Source organism: Eriocheir sinensis, chromosome 21, assembly GCF_024679095.1.
Source record: "Eriocheir sinensis breed Jianghai 21 chromosome 21, ASM2467909v1, whole genome shotgun sequence".
Lineage (NCBI taxonomy): Eukaryota > Metazoa > Arthropoda > Malacostraca > Decapoda > Varunidae > Eriocheir > Eriocheir sinensis.
The window spans coordinates 1195881-1223541 of record NC_066529.1 but is presented as its reverse complement, the minus strand read 5'-3'; the positions used below and the strand labels follow the sequence as shown (position 1 = coordinate 1223541).

At 38.5% G+C, this 27661-nt stretch overlaps 3 protein-coding genes across 3 annotated transcripts; 2 read left to right on the top strand and 1 right to left on the bottom strand.

The window, feature by feature from the left end:
* Window positions 1–1289: 1289 nt before the first annotated feature.
* LOC127001491 (integrator complex subunit 7-like) lies at window positions 1290–12554 on the top strand. The gene is made up of 19 exons (XM_050866053.1): window positions 1290–1694; window positions 2164–2302; window positions 2710–2833; window positions 2976–3136; window positions 3582–3711; window positions 3979–4095; window positions 4610–4850; window positions 5275–5374; window positions 6274–6424; window positions 7017–7110; window positions 7385–7530; window positions 7866–7999; window positions 8267–8462; window positions 8802–9056; window positions 9289–9531; window positions 9718–9900; window positions 10331–10474; window positions 10855–10953; window positions 11439–12554. The coding sequence occupies exons 1-19, from the start codon at window positions 1598–1600 to the stop codon at window positions 11715–11717; spliced, it is 3033 nt and encodes a 1010-aa protein (XP_050722010.1). The 5' UTR covers window positions 1290–1597; the 3' UTR covers window positions 11718–12554.
* Window positions 12555–12583: 29 nt separating this feature from the next.
* Window positions 12584–16520, bottom strand: LOC127001492 (40S ribosomal protein S15-like). The gene is made up of 4 exons (XM_050866054.1): window positions 16450–16520; window positions 15356–15447; window positions 14115–14349; window positions 12584–12733 (listed from the first exon to the last, which is right to left on the bottom strand). Exons 1-4 carry the CDS (start codon window positions 16456–16458, stop codon window positions 12620–12622), a joined length of 450 nt encoding a protein of 149 aa, XP_050722011.1. The 5' UTR covers window positions 16459–16520; the 3' UTR covers window positions 12584–12619.
* Window positions 16521–17519: 999 nt separating this feature from the next.
* On the top strand, window positions 17520–24675 carry LOC127001488 (RNA-binding protein 28-like). Its single transcript, XM_050866048.1, has 10 exons — window positions 17520–17712; window positions 18090–18376; window positions 18638–18806; window positions 19491–19942; window positions 20089–20278; window positions 20662–20879; window positions 21178–21327; window positions 22447–22573; window positions 22910–23040; window positions 23874–24675. Exons 1-10 carry the CDS (start codon window positions 17583–17585, stop codon window positions 24186–24188), a joined length of 2169 nt encoding a protein of 722 aa, XP_050722005.1. The 5' UTR covers window positions 17520–17582; the 3' UTR covers window positions 24189–24675.
* The last annotated feature ends 2986 nt before the right edge of the window (window positions 24676–27661 follow it).

Genomic DNA, 27661 nt, shown 5'->3' with positions numbered 1-27661 from the left:
TAATAGAAAAGATGGACGATTGTAGGTGAGGAGGTAAGGTGTATAAACTGAAATGGGAAAAAAAGGGAGTGGTAAGTCGGGGGCCATGGTCACCTGAATGCCTGGGGTCGGGCAGGAGACATATTTATCATTTCTACATTTTTTTTCCCTTGTCGTCCGCCATAGGAGTACGGGACCCTTCTTATCTGGAGGAGCTGAACTCTGTTTACCAGAAAAATGTTTTGCCTGTAACACATGAAGGTTAAAATTGCTAAATTTGACGTATATTTACAAGTGTTACGTAAAGCCTAAAATATCTAAATGAACTGAGCAGTGAGTTTGGGATATACTTTTAATGTAATGCTAAATACATAATAGTTGTTACTGAAATATACCACTCATGGCCCTAATTTTTCTCACGAGCCACCAGTTCAATAGTCCTGTTCGACAGCTGATTATGGGGGGCTCTGGGCAAGTGGAGCTCAAGGGCTTTCTGGTGCCACATAGGTTACTATGGCATATTTCAAGGTCAGATTAATGGTTGGTAATAGGGGATGGTCAATGGGGGGCACCAGATTACCATATGGGGGTGCATATGCCCACACCCATGCCCCCCGGTGATCATATAGCGTCCATATCTCCTTCAGTATATCCTCCTGCCTTGAGCCTAAAAAAGACTAAGCGGCAGGCATCATGAGCAAAAAAATCAGCTAACAGGATTAAGTCATCTGATATGTGGTCATTTCAAGGTTAAAGTTGAGGTCCCTTGGACGCTTTGGTCTCTTATCTTGACTGTGTCTGATCGCAGCTTGTGAAAGGTTGGACGGATTATACAGGCTGCAAGGTAAAGGACCAGGCTGAAGTAGTGTCCCTAGCCATCACTTCTACGAGGGCCATTGCTGAGCTAAACATTTCATTCTTTGCTCGATTTTACACCTCGGCACAAGTTTTGAGACCCTGACAAATTTATGCTATATCGGAGGGCAGGTGGTAGGTACTAGGTACAAAATTACATATAAAATAACAGGTAGACGCAAGCAAAATAGAAGTGTTAGGCTAAGAGGGACAAAAGATTGGGGAGGGGTTAACTTATATAAAGCAGGTAGCTACAGGCAAACTATAAACGTTGAGAGGGACAAAAGATTGGGGAGGGGTTAACTTATATAAAGCAGGTAGCTACAGGCAAACTATAAGCGTTAAGAGGGACAAAAGATTGGGGAGGAGTTAACTTATATAAAGCAGGTAGCTACAGGCAAACTATAAGCGTTAAGAGGGATAAAAGATTGGGGAGGAGTTAACTTATATAAAGCAGGTAGATACAGGCAAACTATAAGCGTTAAGAGGGACAAAAGATGGCAGGGGGAGGGGGGATGGTAACTTCTCTTCTTCTTTTTTCATTTGACCTGTTCCGCTTTGTATCGCTTCTTAGATCCTCCTCCTCTGAGTCCTCTCTTCTTATCCACACACTTTCCTTTCAATAGTACTCTGTCGAAGGCCGCTCCATGGTCACCGATAACGCCAGGAACCCCGCGCCAAGACCGGGACCAAGACACGCTCACAACACCGCCGCGTCAACTCGTGCCCGGCGGGAGGCTTTCCTTCGCCACGCTCCTCCACCATGGCCACCGCCCTCGCCAGGCCCATCTCCTTCACCGACATAGGCTTGAACGACCAGGACCAGGACGGCAATTCAGCGCTGCTAGAGCTGGATCGAGGTGAGCATGGGAGGGAAGCGGTTATAATAATAATTTTTATTTCGCCCAGCGGCACTAAATCAGTTTATTCAAGTATGGGATATTCATCAACATGGTAACCCCATATCACTTACTTAATTGTGCATTCAGTGTGTGAAACCCTGAAAAAAACATTGCCTATTGAATGCAGAATTTACAGCCACTCTTCAATTTTTGCACACACTCGACTCAACCGAGAGAGCCCGGGTTCGATTCCCGGGCGGAGTGGAAAAATTTGGGCGGCTTTTCCGATACCCTACGCCCCTGTCCACCCAGCAGTAAATGGGTACCAGGTATTAATCGGGGGTTGTGTCCCGTCTCCTGGGGTCTGTTCCCTTCTATAATTCCTTCCCCTTCTGTCTCTCTCCGGCTATGACCACAGATGTTGCGCCGACTAAACAAAACTTCAATTTTTGCACCTGGAATTGTAATCTAACAAATAATCTTTCAGGTCTGAAGTCCACAAGAACTGGAGAGCAATGTGAAGCCATATCAAAGTTTCCAGCACTGTTTGAGAAGTACCCATTTCCCATCTTGATAAACTCTGCTCTGTTGAAATTGGCAGAAGTTTTCAGGCAGGAAACACCAGGGTAAGACATTCATGTGATTTTCTTTATATCAGTGTAGCATTAATTTTATTAGTGAAAAAGTGATAGAGGTTAAGCAGAGAAACAAAACCAAACTAGTCACCTATTGGATATGACCAGAATAGCCTAATATACAAAATGCTGAATCATTTGGCTAGTACGTGACTGGATGTGGTAGTAGAAGAAACAGTGGCTTAGTGTATGCCTTCTAGAGTGAGATACCCCAAGGTTATTGTGTTAGGAATGAAATAGATATTAATTATTTTATATTGCCTTTTTTTCTGTATCTTTCTTGAATGTCAACATACAATGAGAGAAAATAGTTTAACATCTTTTAATGTCAAGCAAATCATCTGAATAAGAAAAATGTTGCATGGGCATATTGTTAAATCAATTTCCTTCAATTCCAGAAGCAACTTTGTCCGTGTGTGTGTTGTTGAGGTGGTGGAGTCATGTGGAAGGCACTTGGACAAGCTCATCAATGTGGATGAGTTTTTGCGTCGCATAACAACTGTCATGCATTCCAATGACCCTGTGAGTTATAACTTTGTGTTCCTTGTGAACAGAAGATGACTTATAACCAAAAATCATCATACTTCTTCCCAAGGTGCAAGTGCATGCTAATATATTCTTAAAAATAATCATAAGAATTTCATCACAGAAATTTTTCCCACAGCTGGCACGAGCGCTCACCCTGCGCACCCTGGGCTGGATGTCTGGTGTGGTCGGGGAGAACAGAAGGGTGCAGCACCTCATCCGTGAAGCCCTCGATGCAAAGGAATCTGTGGAACTTCAAGCTGCTATCATGGCAGCTGAAAAATATGCTGCCAAGTCAAAGTTAGCTTATGATGTTTATTGATAAATAGCTTAAAACCTATTTATGTACTTATTTTTGCAGGTCATTGTTTAATGTTCAATGTACAATGTTCACATCCCTGAGACAGAAAATTTAAATGATTCCATATGCCATAGCTTGTCCTATGAGGTAACTAAGAGACTCAGCTCCTATGTTATATGAATTTGAGGTTCAGGACAGCTTTTCCTTTCTCTTTTCACACATTATCATGTTAGAATAATCATTTGGCTTTTTTTCTTTCCATCCCTGTTTCTACATGGACTAGGGTCTCCAGTAATGATGGCAACGTTCACAGATGTTTAGTTACTTTCAAATTAAATGCTGAGGTGGGGTGGCATTGTTTGTTTTCTGTATATCATTATTTAACCCCTTTATAGATCATATTCAGATGCCTTTACCTTAGTCTTCTCCTTTGCTATTTCACAGAACATTTGCCATGAATATGTGTGATAGACTCATCCATATGATAGGAGGACTGGCAACACCTGTAGATGTGAAACTCCAGCTGATTCAGGTTTTTCAGCACATGCATCACGATGCTGAAACAGCTGCCACAGTGAGTGAACATTTACCAATAACCAAACTCACTTTTCCCCCCTCTTTTTCCAATATATATTTAAGTATAGTAGCCCCAAATTCACTAACCATAATGGTTTCTGGGCTCCTGTGGTGTGTATGGACTTAACTGTGCTTGAAACAATTTCAGGAAAAGGATTTAAGATATGGCATGGTGTTTTGAACAAGTTTTGCCCATTTCTTTTCACAAATTAAATGCTGTATATCATTATATACACATTCTAAACTAATTTGATCTTAACTTCAGGTAAGAAGCCTGTGTCTGGAATTGCTAAAAGAGTATCCGACCCAGCGTGTGGTGATCACAACCCTGCACACCCTCACCCAGCTGGCAGCACACATTTTGGTGGACATCCCCCAGCAGGTATTATATGCTCTTTCCATGAGGCAACAAGGGAGGCATTGAAAACAAACCTAATTGCATCTGTATATCTCATTTTGGTGCCCATTTTTGCTTAGGGCTTCTGCCAAAGGGGTGGCAGAATGAGAATGACTTAAAAAATACATCTTGATGCGAAGTGCTTTGAGATGATTTGGCAGTGTGATGAGAATGAATGAGAATGGTTTTATGAAGAAAGTCTATAAGGACAGGATCGAGGGAGCAGGTGTCAGGGGAAGACCACTTGTGGAAATGAAAATGTTTCTTTATTCTGATGTAGCTCCTATTTTATGAGTAATAATTACAAATTACACCATCCTTACACTGTTTTGCCAGAACACTTTTCAGAATGGTCATATAGCTCATTTAGGTTCCACCCAGGCTCTATGTCAAACTGAATTACTGAGAAGGATCACTAATTGTGATTCTTGACTTTTTTTTTTTGTGTGTGTGTGTGTGTGGGTGTGGGTGCAAGAGGAATCTTATTATTATGTTGTAGGTGGACCTGTTGATCGGTAACCTAGAAGGTGAGGCTCGGTTAGGCGTGCGTCAGGCCGTGCTGGGTGAGCTGGGATTCTTAGCTGAGGCCGCTCCACATGCTTGGTCTGCTGATAACGTGGAGACACTGGTCAAATTCACCAAAATGCCCCACCATAGCCCTGCCATGACAACCACTTCTTTATCAGTGCTGGCCTCCCTCACGGCAGCTCCAACACTCCCAAGGATAACATTGACCCCAGGTAAGGACTGCCCCTTCTTTGTCTAGCTCATAATGAAACCATTATCACCAGCATAGTCATGATCCCGTTTCTACATACTTCTTGTAGGGTAGAATCTCACAACTTGAGAGAGAAGGAGAGAATTCCAGTCAAATGGGCCACTCAACTACAGTAACTCATTCCAGATGCTGACACTGGTCATGACTGCAAGTGTGACTCTTTCTTCCCTCATTTCTCTTTTAACATCTTGACAGATATCCTCCTGCCAAATCCTCATCTACTGTCTCTTTACTCAACCTAACTGATCTTTTCACAAATACTTTACTTTCTCTCTCATCTCACCTCTTCTGGCACATTTCTTCATAGCATTTTCTTATGTTCTCTCCTTAACTGTCTCTGCTGTGTTTTTAATTCCTAATTGAATGAAATTACTTATCCTTTTCAGATTGTGCCTTGGTTGATCTTTGCCGTGAGTGTGTGTATGACAGCAACATCAAAGTTGCTTGCAGAGCCCTTCAACTGTTCACCAACATTGCTGTGTACATGTAAGTTGTTTAACCTATAACTAGATTTACTACAATGGGTTTCTGAGGTTAGCTGTCATTTGGTGCTTGAAAGAGTGCTTCAAATTTGTAATCACCAAACTGAGGTGCTTATCTCCAGCCTGCTGACCCTCTGAGCCTGGGGTGGGATTGAACCCTTTAACTTGACACAAGGCCATTTTAACATCTAGTTACCACAGTTTACCTTCCCTAGGTTTTCCAGGTACCCATTTGTCAACCATCCCAGAAGAAAGGATAAACAGGTGGGTGGGCTACATGCTGACAGCCCAGGCCGGGATTCAAACCCAGGCCACTGCATCGTGGAAACGTAAAAGCAAATCAGATTGAGGTAAAATAAACCCAGTTAAAGAAGAATGCTAAACCTCAAAGAGTTGATTTAGTAATATGAGGTGTCTAAAGCTCGAGGGGAGAACATGCCAGCATGGCAGATTTCGAGTTTTCACCAGTTTGCGCTAGATAGAAGCACTGGGCAACCCTCTGTGAAGGTGAAAAAGGGAATTCAGTCTCTATGGCCTAGTTAAAGGGTGGTGAGAGTAGCGTGTTTTTGCCTGTTTGCAGAGTGTATCAAGTCAGCTGTTTCAGGGCTCTAATGACGAAGAGCACTAGTATCATCATTCATCATCACAGCAGAAATATATTGGTCTGAAAATATTTCATGGCTTGATACATTTTGCCATACATATGATCTTAGAAATCAAAATTTTGTATTGTGTATTTTCAGTATTTACTTTATATAACACAGTTGTTAAAAAGGCACCAAATTTGTGGGGTTGTTATTTTTAAATTACTTGGGTTGGAATTCTTTAAGGCAAACTGGGTAACACCAGTGAGAGTATCACCACTGTCCCAAAGGACCCAAACCAATGTCAATGCCCTGACAGGTATGAGGAACAGAAAACACTCCAGTTGTGCGAGGAAGCCCACTGTGCTGCAATCAACCTTCTACAGAGTGTGTTTAGTTCATCACAGCAAGAGGACCTTTCAAGTCCTACCTCAGAAGAGTACGTACCACCTGGCCTGCGGTCCTGTTTGGTAAGGCCTACTTGTTATTTCATTTCAGGAAAAGAGAGTACATGGAATATGTTTTAATACTCAGGACCATATGTTGTCCTAATCACTATCAGTTAATATTAACCTCAAAAATAATAATGGTATTGGCAAAGTATCAGTATCAGTTGAATAACAAGTATTGGATGTAGGTATTTGATGTTGGAAAATTAAATGAGTGTGTTTGTATTAATTAATAATGAGTATCGGTATCAGCAAAATATATGTATGAGTAGAGCCCTACATAAAACATGTATAGTCACCTTACATTCACTAATGTGCCTTTGTCTTATTTACTTCATAGATGAATTGTACATTTCAGTTACTTTAATGAATGTGGTGTTTATACTAGTGGTTGATAGGATGATCCTTTTACTATGAGAGCACTGAGAGTTACAAGATGGTGTAGCAGTCTTGCTCGGGAGTCATTGAATGTGTGACCTATTAGGTTAGATCATAGGTCTTGGGAACTGTAATTGGCTCTAGAATTAATCTTAAGACCCTTTTATATTTGTTTCATCTTTCATGTTATTTTGCCTCACCATTTTTTCTGTTTCCTGCTTTTTGTATGGATTAGGTGTGTGCTGTGCTGCTCTCTCAGACCTTGCCCACCATCATGAATGACCTGGCTGTCACCCTCACCCACACACTCTCTGATAACACTCTCACAGGTGGGTAACCTTCACTTCAGGGTGAATCTTGGGATTTGACTGAGCTGCACCTCTGTAGAAGTTTAAATCATCATTATCTTGACTCTACCTTCCAAGTATGAGTTAGTAATATTTGAATCCATGAAATTAATCCAAAATGCAGTTATGTCTGCATGAAGCAGCCATTGAAGTAGTAAAACAAAGCAAGTAAATGAAATAGTATTCTCTGCCCTTTAACCCTTGCAAATGTTGGGGGTTGACTGTTTTTCTCTCAATTCACAATGCCATGCCACAGTTTGCAGTTGTCAGCTGGTGTGTGAGACATTAGCATCTCTTGGAGGAAGCCGAGATGTTCTCACACCTCACCTCCCTCCTGTATTGAAGTTGGTTCAGAAACTCACTTTGGAGGCCCCTCTTAATGCACATAAAACAAAGTTAATGGTAAGTTTATTATAAAAACATCAAATATTTAGAGAAGTATTGGGTAAGTTTAAAGGGTTCTGATATAAGTGGGAAACAGGTTTTCTTTATTTACATTATTCAGTTTATATGTGAGGTTATACTTGAGATATGGTAAGGCTAGACATTGTATTTTATGTATTATGAGATTGCATCTTGGAAGACATACCTCAAACTTGGAAGCACAGTTTTAAGAAAAAAGTCAGAAATTTACAATTATGAATAAAATCATCGTGGAGCACTTCTGAAAATTCTTGTCTGCCAAAAATCTAATTTATACCTAGCTGTCTTTTTTTCTTTTTTCTTTTTTACATAAGGTCACATTAGTGACCTTGGTACTACAGGTGTTCCATGGTCATGTGTGGTCAAACCAGGCTGAGGCTGCTGTGGTGGCAGCCAGCAAGTGTGTGAACCAGTGGGCAGCTTTTTGTATAGCACGGCAAGCATCAAGGTGTGATACACATTTGTGTTTTATAAAATACTGTTCATTACTTTTATGATACAAATTCCAACAAATTAAACAAAGTCAGAAGTCATGGTACTGCCAAAAAAGGGCCAGTTTAATTTCCAAAGTCAAATCCTTTTTAAGGTTATCTTTTTTAACAGGCTCTCAATAATGTAAATTATATGCAAGTTTAAAAATAGTTAGTATCATCATAAGGTCGAGGCAGCGCATGTTAGAAGCAGTTGAGATAATAAGTTTGTTCTTACGTCATAGATATGGCCATCACAACATTGCCGCTGGCTTGTATGGGGTGCTGAGTTGGCGGGTGTGCTCAGACCAGCAGCACTTCTGGGTGTCTGCCCTTGCTGAAGTGAGTCAAGGTGAAGCCTATCCAGCGACCTCTGGAGACAGGGCAGACAACCTCACTGCTGCCAACACTCACCTCCTGCGAGCACTTTCTGCCCTCAAGGTATTTCATTTATATACTTAATTTCCAATAATACCTTAGGGCCAGGCATACATTCATCCATGACCCTTGCTCCTCTAGGCTGCTTTATATCTGACTCATTTTGCTAAGGGAGGAAATACTTGAGTTTACCATAACACCAATATTACAGTATTTAATTTATTCATTCCAGCTGTTTAATTATATGGTAATGGATGGAAATTTCTTTTATTCAAAAGCTTTACTTATGTAGAGAAGGGAATACAAGACAAGAAAGATATTTTACATAGTTGAGAGATACAGACTGAAACCTGCAGATAGATCTTTTTCCTTAATGAATGGTATTGGAATTTTTTTTCTCAGGCATCAAGCTCGCCAAACCAACCTATGAACTTTTGCCAAGAATATGTGAAGCTTCGTGCAGAAACTTTCATGTGCCACGCCCAGCTTCTCCATGCCTGCCTATCTCTGCGCACAGCTCCACCCCCAGCCATTGCAGCATCCCTGGCCACATCAACTCGCGATGATCTTCTCAGGTGTGGGAGAGTGTCACAGCAACTCACCAAGTCAGCCAGAGATTTCAACACTTTGGCTTCACAATATGGAACACTTTACCAAGTAAGAACATATTTGCAAGTTTTAGTCATCTCATAATTGAATGTATTCCAGCATTAATTGATAATTATATCAAAGGTGAAAATTCAGTACTGTTTGTGATATGAAATTTGTATTAAATCTAATTGGGACATGTATATTACTACAGTTTCCATTCAAAGTTGAACCTGAAGGCAGGGTTGCAATGTAATATGCAATGGTAATATTTTTTATTTATTATTATTATTTTTTTCAGTCTGTGTTTGATGCTGACCCTCAGACATTGTGCAACTTGGCACTTCTGCAACAGGGAGCTTTACTTGTGGCTCAGGGGATTGAAATTATTACAAGGCCCTCAGCAGGTCAATTAACAGAAGATTATTCTGGTCCTGATCTCACTACAATAACCAGTAAGCTTGGTGGAGGAGAGTCTATTGAAACACAGTCCATAATAAGTACATTAGAAGAAGCCACAGCCCTTGTCCGCAGGCTGGCTCAGGTTAGTATCTATTAAAGTCTGGTTCTAATGATCACAGTAACATCAATGAAGTTACCCTTGAGCATCACATCGTTGTCCTCATTATTATTGAAACAAAGGTCAAAAGAAATTTTCTGATTGAGGGGAAGAGGGAAAATGCCATTCTTCTTGCAAAGCCAAAGTAATGTCTTCTTTGTACTTTTATAGGTATCCTGTGAAGTTAAACCAGTAAGAGAACAGCATCTGCAACTGCTTCAAGGCATCTCTCAAGTCTTGACAAGCGTGCCGCTGCCGTACCCTCGTTTCTTTTTCCAGACCCTCCAGAAGACCACCATAACACTGGCTCTCCTTCCACAGCCACGTGCACCAGGAGACCCCATTTCTGTTCAGGTGACTAGGGCTTATTTGTAGATGGTTATGAAGTGTTAACTACCAAGTAGAAAGTGATGTGTTGAATTCAACTAAAAGCCATAAAGTAATCTAGATAAAGGTTAACATATAGTTATGGGTTGTCAGTGTTACTACTTAACTATGGGCACACACCAGGTAGCAGATAAGTCACAAGTTTTCAATATGTAGCTACACATGAAATATTCAGAAATCCAGTATTTGTAGGGAATTAAGGTTTCTTTATTTGATAGCACACCAGGCAAGTGTTCATCTAGCAAATGAGAAGAAAATGTACCAGCAATGCATCATGCTATATTTTAGATGGGTAACTCAAAAAATGATGATGCCGAATGATATGCGTGATGCTAATATTACCTATAACATGTATCTATATCAAATTTCTATCATCCTTTTAATAAACTCTTTACAGACATCATCACAGCTTGCGCTAAAGGTGGAAGGTGTTATTGGTCATGGCAAGAGACCAGGTCTGTTTCGATCTGTGCGGTCTGTCACACTTACAGTTAATTCCAGCCTAACAAGTCGCCCTCAGCACAGCACTCTGGATTTAAAGGTACTGTTTTACGTAAATGGCTTTCAGATCATTATGTAAGAATGTGGAAGTCATTTTTACTTTTTACTATCATTATATCAGGAAAAGTTGCAGGCATTTAGTACAGGTGATGCTCAAATAAAAATGTAGATTAAAGATTACCTTTTTGCTTGTACTTAGAATCTTGACTTCCATGCTCTCTATTTTGAGCTGCTTCCCTTGTTAGTGTTAAAGGGGCGAGTACATGAGTTACAATCCCATAGCAGGTAACAGAGGACAAAGTCTGTAGATTGAGAACCTACGTTTAACAAGTTATTATAGCATTGGCCAGTCTGAAGTACTTGTGTAAAAGAATGTGCACGAAGAGCAATATGTATCAAATATTATAATTTATTTTTCAGAGTGAGCCCAATGAGACCTTAACGCAGACTGTGGAGCCTCACAATGACTTCTTTGCTGCACAGTTCCTGTTAGGATTCCCAATACCTGGAATGTACCAAGTATGTTCATATATATTTCTTTCCATTATATAAAATGCAGTTCACACCATAAATTTATCGGGTGTCAGTCACAAGGAAAATAAATATATATATATATATATATATATATATATATATATATATATATATATATATATATATATATATATATATATATATATATATTCTTTTTTTATTTATTTATTTATTTTTTTTTAGCTAAAAAGCACTTCCCTGTAAGTGCCTTTTCCTGTGAAAGCTTGCTGCTTGGTTAAATGTGATGTGTAAATAACATCAATTTTAAATAATTGTCACATAATAATGGTAATGTGAATCAAAACTTATCTACAAGTTTCTCCCTCTAATATGTTGTCACTTAAGAATGATGGTTAAAGATTATGAAGTAATGTGCAGGGAAGTCTTTGATTTGAAAACATAATTTGCTCAGATTAGCAACAAGCACGTTTTCGGATTCACACTACTTCATACGTACATTATCATTTCAGGTTAGTGTGGACACATCAGTCACTGATGACTCGGATGATGCCTGGCAAACAGGACCACGTCACACACTCCACGTCAAATCTCAGGAAGACCCTGCCAGCAAGACAAATGTATCCCAGGTTTCCCGTCAGGTGCCGCCATCCCAGTATGCTCCCTCCACTTCACAGGTTGCACCAGGTCCTCCACCTCCAGGCGTCGGCGTTTTGCCTCCCAGTCAGACTGGAGCTAATACATCATCACTTCCTCTGCCACAGTATAATATACCCAGACCAGGTACATAAACAGATGTAAACAAAGATCTTAAAAAAGTAAAATGCACCACCCTGAGGCTCCCCACTGTAATCAGTCCCCAATGATAGTATCAACAGGGTAATGATAAATCACCAGAAAGCATGTTACTATGTTCCCTTTGGAAAAGGTCTTCCTCACAGCCATTTGGCAGCGCCACTGTCAACCAATGACATATTCCCCACAAGAACTATAGTGAAGCCAAATTGTCGAGTCCGTTTGGGCGGAGGCTCCCGCGGGTCCATTTCTCCCCTCTGCTTAGCCACATAGTCCCAACACCTATCTCTTCCTCTCATATGTAAGGTAAAGGTAACATATGATAGGAAAAAATAGTGTTGGGATTGTGTTGCAGAGCGGAGGGGAGAAATGGACCAGCAGGAGCCTCCGCCCAAATGGACTCGACAATTTGGTTGGACTATAATGCGAGTTCAATCCCCGCCCGGTGCCACCAAGCTGGGATTTTTCAGCCGCCGCCGAGTGGCTTAAAACTACCCACATGCTGTCCAGAAGACCACCTATCAACCCGGACTCTAGATTCTAGGATTAAAGATGAGCTCCAGGAGGGCAGCTTGAGCCAATGCAAGATGGCGCCACTATAAACACTCGCCTGCGCCAGAACGGGCTGGGCCGACCATCAGGACCCACCGGCAAGAAGCCTTGGGCCGACCATCAGGCCCCACCGGGAAAAAAAGCCTACCATTTATAAGATCTTTGATGCAAGTAACCCGAGATTATGTACATTTTCATCATGTGTTGTCTCCCATCATGTCTGTCTGCATTACCTGGTGTATTTGCCAACCATCTTTACAAGGAATAAATAAATTCCAAGACTCTTCTTTTTGGATATATATAGTCATGGGAATGTTTACACTTTATTTTTACTGAAACAGTGGGTTTATTTTAGTGGGATGAACCTGGAACTGTGGGTGGCACCAATACCAGGACGACCATGCTTCACAGGCTTGTAGGTGATGGAGAACTCGGCAAGGTAATGCCCAATCATCTCGGGCTGGAAAAAAGAAACACACTGAAAATAGTCTTCTCAGTCAGGCTATGCAATTGGCCTGTTTGCAGCTGGGTGTTTTGATGCCTGTTACCACCAGAATTTTAGTATTCTCTTAACTTCCTTAGACTTATAGTAATTCCACAAGAAACTGGCGGGTGCAGGGTCAGCCCCTCTCGCTTCCTTTCATGTCAGCTATTTACTACCTTAAATTTAATTTAATTAAATAATTGGATAATCCAATAAGGTCATATAGTGTTAAGACTGTTTAGTTTTTAGGATAACAACAAAGATTTTGTATAAATACCACGACACATGTCGTGGTATTTATACAAAATCTTTGTTAGTGTCCTAAAAATGAAACAATCTTAACACTATATGACCTTATTGGATTATCCAATTATTTAATTAAATTCATTTAAAGGTAGTAAATAGCTGACATGAGAGGAAGCGAGAGGTGTTGAGGGTGGGGCAAGATGTGGGGCGGGGCTGACCCCGCACCCGCCAGATTCTCATGGAAATACTATAGCTATTTTTCAACATCAAATACATATTGCATATCATATGATTACCATAGCATTGTAAGATGATATAAAAGACATGTCCATATACATGATCTGTACATATTTGGACATAATAGCTATTACTATCATGTCATAAGATGAATCCCAGAATAATTATTTACATAATGAGAGGTTTTATCTTATAACATGATAAAATCTTCATTAGGCCCAAGTATATGAAAATCATGTTATGTGGCCAGGTCTTTAATATTATCTTACATCACTATGGCAATCAATGTCAAATCCTTCTTGCAAAATGTTAGTAAAAAATAGGCGTCATCCCTCTGCCCAAGAAAATGAAGAAAAATAAAAATTCTGGTTGTAATAAACATCAAAACCTGGTTGCAAACAGGTATAATTACCAATGCTTGAATGCAGATGCACCCATCACCATATTTAATATTTAATTAATATCTAAGCTCAGGAGGGTTGACCATAATATTAAGTCTTTTACAAAATAAAATTATGCTGAAAAATTAACACCTTCAATAACATTTCATTAACCTTCTAAACATCAATTGTATGAATGGTAATAGATGCAACATATAGTGTTGTTGGCAGATAGTGAAGAGCTAGTGCAAAGACTGTGAATGAATTTGACAGGATGTGCAAGAGAAATTCGGAATAAATGTTGACAAAATTAAGGCAATTGTTTTGAAAGACCTTTATGCAACAGTGGACTAGTAATGACTGATGATTCTGTGAGGGAGAGTGGCAAACTATTGACTTTGAAAGATGTCTTGTTACTTATTTAACTTAGTTCAAAGTTCTCAATGAAAACAAACAGAAGAATCCCGTTTACTACTACATTAATGTTAACTTACCTTAACTTCAACCTGATTGAAGGTCTTCCCATTGTATACACCAACCATTGAGCCAACCATCTCTGGCACAATAATCATGTCTCGCAGATGGGTTTTGACAACAGCAGGCTTCTCAAGAGCAGGGCACTCTTTCTTGGCTTTCCTTAGCCTTTTGAGAAGAGCCATATGCTTACGCTTCAGACCTCGATTGAAGCGTCTACGCTGGCGGCAGGCAAAGAGCTCGACCAGCTGCTCACTGAAAACATTAGGTTTTATGTTTAGTATGTTTATTTAAAAACTACAATATATTTTCACTATGCCTATACAACTTTACTACATAACAAACTCCAATGGTGCAGGTTTGTTGCCATCACTTCTATCCACAAAAAGTGGAAAAAAGCCCACTACTCACTGCTCCCATAATGGACAAACATAAGGAGTTGACTTTTTGTATATATATATATATATATATATATATATATATATATATATATATATATATATATATATATATATATATATATATATATATATATGAAGCAAAAGAAATATTTTCATAAGTCCGAGTGTCCTATTTCAATTATATGTTTATCCTGCCCAACTAGAACATCCTTTATCTTCCAAATATAAATATATTATTACCAAAGTCATGAGTCTATCACCAAAGTTTTCCATCTTCAGGCAAATATCCTTGAGGAGCATAGGGCCATTTATATGACAATAAACACCCAATAAACCTCAAGTTTTGATCTCCGAGAAAACATTTATGACCAAATCAAAAAGAGGTTGTCACATTCAGTTTCTCAGATTGATTAATGTAAATTTCAAATTTTATATGCCACAGTGCAATCATTTTCTATTAAAATCCACATATTATATTTAAAGGGTTCTTTTATACTCTTTTAATGCATACGGTACTGGTGTAATTTATATTGATTTTTTTTCATGTGTATCATGAAAATGGAATGATAAACATCCAACAAAAAATAGTATTCTCAACTTGCCTTCCGACATGAAAAAATAAATATATTGTATAACTACATTCTAGGCTTGTTTGACTTAAATCTTTTTTTTTAAATCATTGATATATATTTATTTGTTAAAACACAGGGTATTGGTAGGGTATCATATATCATCCAGATAATCAGACATGCTGGTATTTTACCATAAGTGCTAAAGTATCTTTCAACTTCAAGTAAAGACATATAACATTACAAGCTTTACAGTAATGCAGCCACTCTTCAGGACATCGAGAAACTTACTTGTTCATGTCCAGCAGTTGGTCAAGGTCCACCCCGCGGTAGGTGAACTTCCTGAAAGTACGCTTCTTGCGCTGTTCCTGACCTGCTGCGACCTGTAAATTAAATATTGAGTAAATTTTCAGTAAACAGCATCCTCTAATTCCAAGGACAAAACTTTTTTCTGGTAAGTTTGGAAGTGTTTAGAATAAATCTGCAAGCCATTTCTAGTACATTTCTCTCGTTTTAAAGTTTCTGCTCCTCCTCCCTCCAAAAATTTGTGGTTTCTGCTAAGAAAGAACACAAATTAATAGCAAACAAATCAAAACAAAACAGAAATAAGTTTTGTCCTCACAATATGCAGAAAAAAAGCACTTAAGCCCTCATAAGACAATGAGGAAAGTTGAGCTGCCACTCCAACTACAGTGCCAATAAAATGGAGCAGTACAAAGTGCATCAAGGCAATTTATCATAAACAATAAACCTTAAATAATCCAATCAAACTTAATATATTCAGACCTGACCTATCCTAACTAAATCTAACCTAACCTGTGTCAAGCTACTAAAATACTAAAACACTAGACGCCTCATGTGCATGTCGACCTTGTTGATCAAGACACCTAAACGGATTAGACAAGACCAAGAAAATGATCCTCGAAAGGTGCAGTGCTGTGGTGTATGGAGGCCTAGGCTGAGACGGTGCCTTGCTGTATGGAGGCCTAGGCTGAAACGGTGCCTTGCTGTATGGAGGCCTAGGCTGAGACGGTGCCTTGGTGTATGGAGGCCTAGGCTGAGACTTCTAACTTACTCTACTGGCACTCCTCGGGCTCTACCCACTACTCCATCAACAATAATGACAAAGATAATACTAACAATGCCTCCATTAACAAAAATCACGACCCCGCTAATAATACCGCCTCTTGTTTACATGTTGGAGGAAGCCACTCGGTCCCACTCAAGACCCAATTTATCAGCCCCCGCCATGGCTCCCGGTCCTCCTGAAGGGTGAGTATATTGTCGAGGCCCTGCAGGTTGTTCTCCCTTCATGGCGGGGCGCGGGAGCCATGGCGGACCTGGATGTGCCCCGATAAAGACAGGAAGGAGGAGCGGGTACTCACGTCGGCCATGGCGGTGGTGTGAAGGGAGGGCAGGGAGTGCGCCGCGCCGCCCTCACCTGTTTTTATTTATTTGTCTTATTTTTACTTAATTTCTCACTTATTTGTCTTATATATTTTATCTCACTCAGCTTTTTCACTTAGTCTAGCTTTGATTTGTGTTATCTTTTCCGTATATCATGTTTTTTATCATTTTTTTGTTCGTTTATTTGATTCTTTTTTTTTATTACGCCGAAAGGGACTAAGCTAAATAAAACTATAATTAATAAATAGACTCGTAAATAAAAGCAATAATGTATAATATCTACTGCTCCTGCGAAGATTTGGAAGGCTATTCAAATGAATCCTTTTTGATATGCTATTGTAACACTGTCCGCGAAGAACAGTAAGAAAATAAGTGAAATTCATTGATTAAACTTTATTAGGGACTATATTTTTGTAGATCAGAAAGTAAAATTTGATGAATAAAATGAAGATCCGTATACATAGGTGAAATTCTGTCATCATCATCACTATCAGCCAAAATAGACCTTAATTTATCCGTTTCATAGACCATACTGTCACTCCCTGCGGGATCTAGATTTCGGAAATGCTGTTAATGCGCTTAATTAATACGTTAGAGAGGTCAAAGGCGACTATGCAGTGAGGGCTATCTAATTTGATATTCGGTATTATTATGCAGGAATTAAAGAAACACACAAGATCTTATCCCTTCTCCGCTTTGTATCGCTTATTATATATGTCCTCCTTGGTACTTCTTTATACTTTTATACTTCACTACGCACATTTAATTACTTCACTGCGTACACTTATATACGTCACTCTGCCCGAAGCTCTGATTGATTGATTAATAGTTTATTGTTGCAGGTAAACAACAAGGGAGAAGTTGCCCGCAGTACACTTTGCTTCCACTGAATTTGCTTCTCTATTTTCTTTCCCTTTGTTTTCTTCCCTTTAGGTTACTTTGGTCTTTGCTTTAGGCATTTCTCTTTTCTGCCCTTTTGTTTGTTTCCACTGTTGCACTTTTCTCTTTACTCTCAAGATCAAGTTCAAGACCAGGACTAGGGATCATGAGACGGATAAACTAGCCCAGCTGCAGAACACGAGGGGTCGAGGGAAGGCCAAACATCAGCACCATGGGGAGGGAGGACAACAGCTGCTCGGTGATCGCCACGCAGTTCCCGGCGGAGACCAGCAGACGTTATATTGAGGAGACCTTCAGTGTGGTCGGGCCCGTCAAGAAATGTCACCTGGTTAGGGATAAAGGTGGGTGGGTGGAAGGTGTCAGGTGGTACTCTACAAGCAGATTTTATTTTTTGTTTTTGTTTAAACATGGGGGTACTAATGTTTTTTTTTTCTGTGGGGGATATATCCTTTTACCCCAATTTCATCTGGTTGATATCATACGGTATAACTCCATTAACAATTTGGTCTTTTGTAAGCTTTATATTAAGCTACAATAATAGTAAATATCATAACATTTTCTTTTATAAATCCCAGTTGACAAGTTTCATTCACAGAGTTTTTGTTACAGGTTTTAAATGTTTTCTTTTTCATAGAGTTTGTGACAAGTCCGGGAGCATGTAGTCATAGATGCTTCAGTTCATGTAGAATTGTAATAATTTGTAATATCTTCATTTCAGATGGTGATTTTAAGGGAGTGGCCTACATTGTATATACTACAATAGATGATGCCAAAGAAGCTGTTAACAAGCTGAACAACTCAATAGTAAATGAAAAAATTATCAAAGTGAAATTAACTCGGCAAAGAGACAATGAAGGCGCCAACACGCAGCCCAAGAGTGAGGAGAAGAGTGAGGAGTCACTTGATCAAGAGAAAAGAAGTAAGAAAAAAAAATGGAAAGACAATAACCAAAAGAGCAAAGCAAACAGAAATGGGAGAATTATCATCAGAAATCTTTCATTTAAGGTAAAAATGTTTTATGTATTATCAGTTGCATGGCAATTAATTAGAAATATTTAACATACTATACAGAAATTTAGGAATAGATGATTTACCAGCTCTCTGAATAATGTTTAGTCATGAATTTCAGTTCTTCCCAACTTATAAAAAAAAGTTGGCTGTATGTAAATTGAATTATATGTTTCAGCTAAAACATTACAAATTAAATGTATATATGATGAGTATAACTTTAACTGAAAATGTTTAATCCACTTTATTTATTTACAGGCTGATGAAAAGGCCATTGAAGATCACTTTTCACAGTATGGGAAAGTAAATGAAGTATCAATATTGCGAAAAAAGGATGGAAAGATGGTGGGGTGTGCCTTTGTCCAATACGGCACGAAAAAGGAAGCACTCATAGCCATTAAGGAATGCAACATGAAGCCCTTGTTAGGTAAATATATTATATTAAATGTGATTTTAAATTGAATTTAATAATTTAGATACATTTCACAATCTGGAGTAAGACTGTTGTTTGATTCATAAATATTTTGCAATTTCTCTTAAGCTAAGGATGATTTCATTGGCTCCATACATGCAGGAACTCAAGGGTTAGGTAATAAGATGGTTCCATAAATATCGATAGTCATGTTTGGAAGCTTGGATAACTATTCTGGGTGGGGATAAAGTATATATATGCAAATTAAAGAAATAACTAAATGATACATAGACACATGTGAATTGGAAGAGACAGAGGAAAAGAGCAGATCAATTTGGTATATGTATAGCACTGATGAACTACACTGCATCAGATAGAGAGGTAGAAAACTTTGGGAAAGGTCGTTGTCCTGCATTGGATTCGTAATGGCTTAAGGTGATTAGGAAGAATAGATAAAAAATGAGAAGGCTGTCAGATGTAAATTTTGAAAGGAATACTTGGGGTCACTGCTTTTTATGCTGTTCTGGCAATGTTAGAAATTAGAGCCACAAGTGAGTTGCTAGAGCAGTGATCAGTACAAGGAAGATTAGAATTGGCACAGCTGTGTTATCCAGGAAATAGTCTCTGTGCTAATCCTTCTATATGGCTGCAAAATAGTTGTTTGGCACTAAGAATAAAATTTTATATCTTTTTTTCCAGGGAGGCCAGTTGCTGTAGATTTGGCAGTTCCCAAGGAAAAATTTTCTTCAGTAAATGTTAAAACAGAAGCCCCAGAAGAAGAACCATCCACTGAGGTGAAGCAGGAATTCCCATCAGAGGACACTCATCAAAACCAAAGTTATGAAGAGGTCGAAGTCAAAGAGGAGAAACACAGTAGTGAAAGTGGTGACAGTGGATTGGAAGATGACAGTGAAGAGGAAGATGAGGAAGAGGATGAAGAGTTCTCTCAAACAAGTAAAAAGCCTTTTAGTGATGGTCCAAGTAAAGATGTTGCAGAAGAGAGGACTCTTTTCATCAAAAATCTTTCTTATGAAGGCACAGAGGAAGATATAAGAAATGTTTTGGAGCAGTATGGAGCTCTGAAGTATGTGTTGCTCTGCATTGACCAGATGACCCAGCATCCTCGAGGGACTGCTTTCGCCCAGTTTTTGGTAAATTCACGTTGCCAGTAATAGCTTTCATACACCAATAGATCCTCCTTTCCATCCCCATCCAACTAATGTTGGATGCCTGACTCAGTTTACATTTTACTGATTATGAGTGATAAAGAAAACTACAAATCTTGCTTTTATATTAGGATCGTGAAGCAGCTGACAAGTGTTTGGAGGCTGAGAAGGATCCCTCCACTAAACACCTGTTTACTCTCCATGGCCGACCAATGCACATCATGAGGGCCATCAGCAGAAAGGAACTGCAGCAAAGACAGAATGAGGATAAACAAGCATTCCCCAAAGATAAGCGTAACATGTACCTTGCCAGAGAAGGATGTGAGTACATTCTGTTCCTCGTGCACCTCTGTAATGTGTTTTAGAACATTATATTGGGGATATTTTTCATACAGTTCCTCTTACAAGATAGTTGGCTGATTCTGCTTTGAAAAATGTAAAAATGTGTCCAGTAAATTTGGTACAATAAACGGGAGAGGCCAATTATAAAAAGCATCCCTGACTAAATCCTAGCTGAAGGAAGAATTTAAACCCTTACTGACACAACCTCATATCATCCATCTCTCAACTCTTCTCTCCTAAACTTGGTCTGGTTGTGAGGGTATTTTTCACCTCCCTTAGAAGCCCTTACAACTTCAGAACTGCCTTCCCCTTAGGTGCAAGATGGGCCCAGAATGTTATTAATGATAGCAATTGTATTTCAGTTATTCGTGAAGGGACTCAGGCTGCAGTGGGTGTGTCAAAAGCAGACATGGCTCTACGCGTCAAAAGAGAACAAGTGAAACGGCGAATGCTAAAAAATTTGCATATATTTGTCTCTCCAACGCGACTGTGCATTAATAATTTGCCCAGCAGTGTCGCTGAAAAAGAATTAGGCAAGATGTTCAAAAAGTATGCACCAAAGGACGCTGTTCTATCGGAGGTAAGGAGGGTTTGCAAATCTAACACAGGCATCATTATAAGTCCAGCCACAGCCATTCTCTCTCTCTCTCTCTCTCGCTCTCTCGCTCTCTCTCTCTCTCTCTCTCTCTCTCTCTCTCTCTCTCTCTCTCTCTCTCTCTCTCATTAAATGTACTGCAGTTCTGCCTATATAATTAATACATCTGTTTATACCCTTGATTCACATAACAATCCCAATCATGACATAAAGTTGGCTTTATTCAATACTGTTTATTTCATATAACTTTGAAAACATACCTTATTGTTGTATAATTCTGCAGACCCGAGTAATGAAAGATCTCAGGAATCTTGACGAAAATGGCAAACCAGTGAGTCGTGGTTATGGCTTTGTTTCTTTCACCAAACATGAACATGCATTGGCAGCCCTGAGAAATGTGAACAACAACCCAGAAGTGTTTACCAATGATCAGGTGAGCAAGCATTTCACTCATTGTAATTATGTCTGTCATTTTGATGTCTCATTCCCATCAGGAACCACTACTGGAAGATTTGTATCAGCATTCATTTCCATCACCTCTGCCCTTGAGCTTGTAGTGGGTGAGAACCCATTTCCCTGGGAAACAGGGCAAGTGTGACATATTATAGTCGGTTCACCCGAGTCTGAAGTGTGCATTATCACACAACGGCAACCTGCAGTCACACGGCGTGTCTGATTTCGTGGATAATATATGCTAGCCTACGCATAGTAAACAGTCATCAGTGTCAATAGTATGCAGGCTGCAATAACAAATACCATCAATTATAGTTGATTATGAGTTAAAAATATTAATAATGTCACAAATAGCTGTTTTGTTTGTTTACAAGATCGCTGATTATGATTATTAAACAACCTTGAAGCTGTCCACCAGCGAGAAGGTTAGCAGGCTTTATATTAATAAAATAGCTATTTGCGACATTACTAATATTTTTTTAACTCAAAATTGACTATAATTGACGGCATTTGTTATTGCTGCCTGCATATTGTTGTCACTGACGACCGTTTACTATGCGTAGGCTAGCAAACAGTATCCACGAAATCGAACACACCGTGTGGCTGCAGGTTGCCATTGCTTGATGATGAACACTTCAGACTTGGGTGAACCAACTATAGTTACCATGGTTTACCTACCTGGTATCCTTAGGTATCCATTTATCAACCAGCATGAAAGAATAGATGAACAGCTGGATGGGCTGTGCACCAATTGCTCAGGCTGGCATTTTACCCCAGGCCTGCAGATTATGGCTTGGCACACTAACCACTACACCACAAAGGTGCATATCCTAGGATAGTACAGTCCTATAATTTTTCTCTTGCAGAAAAAAACTAAAAAAATATGGACTAGTTCCTCCACATCCACTTTCACAAACTGGTGTGCTCATGTTAACTGATTGATTGATTGATATAATAATTAACATTTGTAAAAAATTATAAAGATTTGTATAACACATTATTCCACCATTTTATACGAGATGCAATAGTATGCAATTCATAAATTTTTTCCCTGTAAAATATCAAGAGAAAAATTAACAATAATAAATTCTGTTTTCAGAGACCAATTGTTGAATTTTCCCTTGAAAATCGTAGTGTTTTGAAGGCCCGTGAAAAGAGGATGGAGAAGAGCAAGGAAAAGAACCCTTTGTGGAAAAAGAATAAGGAAAAGAAAACTGCAAAGAAAGGTATTTTGCTCAAATTACTATTTTGAATACTCTTAAAATGATAGCTAGAATTACTGGCTAAAGATCTGGCCACCAAATTAGATTTTTTGAAGTGGTCAAGTTAACACAAAGGCATCTCACGTGGGCATCTTTTCTAAACATAGTCAGTAGGTCAGATGCCTTAGAAATGTTCTTGTAACCTGAACTACATTGATTGTGTGTGTCAGGCTAGTATGGAACCTTTGCTAGAGACCATAAACCAATTAAATATAATGCAGTTGGTATTACCTCCTATCTTGCTGTTTTTATTTTCTTATGTGTTAAATATTTATATAATGTATGAATTTATATATACAGAATCTTCAGTGGATCAGAACAAACCTTCAAAGCAGCAAGAAGCTGAGCCAGGGGAAGAACCTTACTGCAGCTACATGGGTGCCAAGTCCAATCCCACCAAGAGGGATCTGCCTGGCAACATTGGGCCCAAGGTGAGTCCAATAATTTACTATTGCACTGCTAATTCTAGAGATGCTTTTACATTTTTTTCCTTTCAATCAAATTCTTAGTATGCCTGAACTGCCTGAACAAACTGATTCATTTCAATCCTCCCTCAGTTTGATGGACCCAAGATTTTGTGAATTCTGGATTTGTCAGATCAAATCCACTTTACCCAAACTCTTCATCTTTCTAAATTAAGATGTTGTCAAATGAGACTAAGACCACACATTCCTATACTGAATGTCCACTAGGTGGCTATGTGTGTGCCTTCTGTGTTTTTTGTTCATTCACAAACATGTGTCCTTGAACTTTCTTCCTGGATTTCCTGTGGCTTGAGTGTTGACCCTTTCATGCCCATGACCCCTTTCTGTTTCAAATTGTCTTCACACAGAGGTCCATTGAAAGCAAATCACTATGTCCACTGGGGCTGATTTACTAATAAAATGGAGCTCAGTTACATACTGTTTGGGTTAGGTTAAAGAGTATGACTAGTGTAATAATTGAGATACAAAGTGCATTTTATTCACTTGCACAGCCAGATGTTACAAAATATTGCCACCATGCACACTATATGGCAGATGCCCTCTGAACTGGGATCAACACCCTGGAAAGATTTATTTTGAAGCCGTTGCTGGTCCTGAAAATTAATTGAAACAATACAAATACATACCCTCTTATCATCACACACATCCTCATTTTTTCCATTTAACCAAACCAGTCTGGGTGTTGTTTTCAGTCATCTCACCAATGTATACACTTCATACATCCACATTGATGTTATAAATCATATCAATATCAGACTCATTTTGTAATTTTTCTTCAGATTCGGCATAACAGGAAAGATCCAGGTACTGGAAAAATAAGCAGGAAGCAACTCAAAAAGGAACAAAGGGATCGAGCACTTGGGAAAAAGAGAAAACAGCCCCAGAATGAAGACTTTGCCAATTCTGAGCCAGCAAAGAAATCCAAGTTGGAAGAAACTGTGAGCCAACCCAAAAAGAAAAAGAACAAGAAACTCAGTAAGCGTATGAAAGTAGATTTGAAAGATGAGAAATCATTTCAATCTATGGTACAAAATTACAAGAAGAAAATGTTATCAGTGGATTCCCTTTCAGGTAAAAAGTGGTATGAAGACTGAGTTATAGTATTTGATACCTGGAGGTGTTTGCAGTAGTATTTTTGTATGAATGGCCATGTGAATTCAAGTTTGATTATCTGTATATCTATCTGTCCTGTCTATATCTCCAATGCCTTCTTCCCTCTGTGAACTTCCCTCAAGAGGTTGGTCATGGCAGAAGCGTATCCAACTTTCCCTGTTCTGGTTCTCCCTCTCAGCACACTCAACCCCTCACCTACTGACTCTTCAATGCTTGTCCACTCTATTGATCCACTACTGAATCCTGCCCTCATGTACTTCCTGACAAAGTCATCCTCATTAATTCTCATTATTTCTTGAAATCATCTCAGAGCACCACACTTCATCCATCCAACCACACCACAATCTTTGCTTTGATATCCATACAAATGACTTTGTGAAGAAAGTATATGAGGACAGGATTAAGGGGAGAGGGTGTCTTAGGGAGACCAATAGTAAAGTAGATCAATAAAGTGGATGAGAAATTTGCCATATGTTTATTATAATCCTCATTAAAATATAATGAAACCATATTGATTTAATTCATTGATATACACTAAGGTTTTTCTTTCTGGTGTCAGGGTTGAACCCACAACCAATTAGATGGGAAGCCAGCTATCTAGCAAGTTGGCTAAAGATATACCCCACAGCTGTTTGGGTCTTTGAGGGCTCTCCATAGCAGGTGGGTCTCTACAGTATTATCATCATCATCCTTAGAAACAGCAGTAGTAGTAATAGTTAGTGTAACAGTATAATAAATGGAGAGGGAACTTGTAAATTTTGCTGGCCCATTTCAGTGATAATGATAGTTATGACAGCAGTAGTAAATAAAAGTTATAGCCTATTGATAAGAAAATGTATATTAATATTAATATTTTTCTTATTTGTTTATTTATATTGATATTGATAATTATCATAGTACAGTAGTAGTAAACATTATTGTAATAATGATAATGATAATATTAGTAATAATATCAATATTGTTATCATTATTACTTTTATAGTAATGATATTATTAGTATTGTTATTACTACTACTACTAAGACTTTTATTATTATTTTGATAACAAAGACATTATCCAATAATGGCATAAAAAAAAAAAAAAATTGTTGTTTTCAAAAATATGAGTAGAGAAAAACACAAGGGGAAGTTAGGTGGATGTTTTTATTGTTTTTGTTGTAAGTAACATTAAAATGGCATGATAATAATCGTAAAATATAATGTACTGCAACACACCGGCACGAGCTGGGGTGGTCTTGGAGGCGGCGCGGCAGTAATAACCAGCGCACCGCTGCATAGCTCGCCTGGAGGGCAGCCCGAGGTGCCCCTTCTGCCCCCTGAAACTTGAATACTTAAGGCGGCAGACGGCATCTAGTATACTCGACGAAAGGCGGCAGATTTTCTCACCTGCCATTTTCACTTACGGAAATCACAGGCAATATTACAGTCACATCACCACTCTCTGAATTTGTAGGGCAGCATGCACAATGAGCTTGATGATAATGGTGATGGATGGTTGGTTTTATATTGCATATCATTGAATATGGCAAATCGAAAATGTGGCGTGAATGTTGTTCTGTGGAAAGGGATGATAACTTTGGAGTTTGAGAAATGCTGAGATGCTATTATACATTGCATGCTTTGGAAGGGTTCAGGGGACGTTCCTCTCTATGCGTGATTACATACAGGAATAATGGGAGTTAATTAAGAGACATATAATTTAACATTTTATACTATGGCAATCTGTCACCCTGTTATAGCTGTTACTTATAACAATGAACAAAATTTTTATTTATATCAGAATAATTAACAGGATGACAATCATAACAGCTTTCTTTGTGTGTATTGGGGAGAAGGGTTGTTTGTGTGAGTGTTTGTGCAATTTCCCTACCTACTTGTTATTTATGATTTTTACAGAATTTAATCAGTAATGTAATGTGCCGTCCTCTGTGTAACTCACTTTCATGTATAGTTTTCATAAACAAGACTTCTTTTCCTAATCACTCCATTAATTGGATTTTCTTACATTTTTACTACATCTCTTTTTCTAGATTGCCTTTACTTTGCTTTTGGTGTTAAACTCCCACACTTGCTGTATATACTTAATACAGTTTCTCTTTTCTTGTCACATATTTACATAGCATACTATTTTGCCATTAATTCTATCCTTCTTCAAAGGTCTGTAGGTTTATTTTTCTTCCCTGACTTTCATAGCACATGAGGTGGACATTGTAGCACTGCTATATGTCTGAAATTTATTTTCTATATGGATGTTGCATGTTTTGAAGCTCGCTTCATAAATTTTGTTGCTTTAATCATAGCATATCTTCATCTATGTATGCAAAAAAGCACTCATAGTTGCCAGTAGTTATTGCTTAGATTGTACTGTTTTACTTACTGAATCAGAGGATATTATTTGAAAAAAAGCATAATTGATTGCATCCTTATGTGTGCAAGCAAAAATATATCAAGCGGGTGTCTTAAGGGGAAGCACCACTAAAAATGGCCAATTTTCACCATTCAGGCAAATTTCTAAAAGTTTTCCAATAAAATAGTTGAACCTATCACCCACTTTTTCGTGAAAGTCTGGCAGCAGCACAACAATTCTTCCTCCTTCACTGAAAATAGTTTGCAGTTTCTGTTTGGATGTTCCTCCCCTGCATAAATCTACACTTTCTATTTATTGTTCATATATGTATAATTTTGCCCCCATTACCATAACCATTCTTAACACTACCTAATTGGTAATCAGAGTTGTTTTCTATCTTATAAAAATCCTTTAAATATTATAACTTTTGTAAGTCACTATGCACAAACTCCATGTCAACAGAAAGTGAGTGATATCTCAGTATTACAAGCAGTGTCCTTTGAAGACTTATCACTCCATTTATTTTGAACATACATAATATAAAAAACAATTAGACTTGCTGAAAGACAGAGGGCCGATGAAAATTTTATGCTGTTTTTTCTAAATAAATGTTGCCAATATGAAATTTTTAGGTTCTAAAAGGTGAGGAATATTGGGATTCATAAAATAGGTGATTTCTGGAACAGGGAATCGTATTAAAACACCTGAGCACACAACTGACACCTATGAAGTAATGAGTAAAGCTTCCAAATACCATAGAACTCGAGTGAACGTACTGACTCCCATTAACATTACTATAACTGCGCTTATTTTGAATATTGTCGATTTTTCCTGCAAACAATTCTAAAGAAATCATATTTAAACTTGGAGATCTTATTGCTCATTTAATGTCATAAAACAAAATTAATTCAGACAGATTGAATTATTATGACTTTACCCTCCCACATATGAATTGGCACTTCCCCTTGATTAACATAGTCTAAAAGAGTGATGTTTTGAAGCATGACACGATGGTACTTCCATCTGGAGACTAAAAAGATAAAACAAATCTGTTTGGGATTCCATGTCCAATGTTTCCATTCTTAAAAAGCATATTTTAATAGTTTCA

Excerpts from the sequence above, each read along its gene's own strand:
- LOC127001492 (XM_050866054.1), bottom strand. Across the intron at positions 14,350-15,355 it reads CAACTGCTGGACATGAACAA|TGAGCAGCTGGTCGAGCTCT; the intron begins GTAAGTTTCTCG and ends TAATGTTTTCAG. Across the intron at positions 12,734-14,114 it reads TCAATCAGGTTGAAGTTAAG|CCCGAGATGATTGGGCATTA; the intron begins GTAAGTTAACAT and ends TCTTTTTTCCAG.
- LOC127001488 (XM_050866048.1), top strand. The coding sequence starts at position 17,583 with ATGGGGAGGGAGGACAACAGCTGCTCGGTGATCGCCACGCAGTTCCCG. Across the intron at positions 18,807-19,490 it reads CAACATGAAGCCCTTGTTAG|GGAGGCCAGTTGCTGTAGAT; the intron begins GTAAATATATTA and ends CTTTTTTTCCAG. Across the intron at positions 21,328-22,446 it reads AAGTGTTTACCAATGATCAG|AGACCAATTGTTGAATTTTC; the intron begins GTGAGCAAGCAT and ends TTCTGTTTTCAG.
- LOC127001491 (XM_050866053.1), top strand. The coding sequence starts at position 1,598 with ATGGCCACCGCCCTCGCCAGGCCCATCTCCTTCACCGACATAGGCTTG. Across the intron at positions 5,375-6,273 it reads ACCAACATTGCTGTGTACAT|GTATGAGGAACAGAAAACAC; the intron begins GTAAGTTGTTTA and ends ATGCCCTGACAG. Across the intron at positions 9,901-10,330 it reads GAGACCCCATTTCTGTTCAG|ACATCATCACAGCTTGCGCT; the intron begins GTGACTAGGGCT and ends AACTCTTTACAG.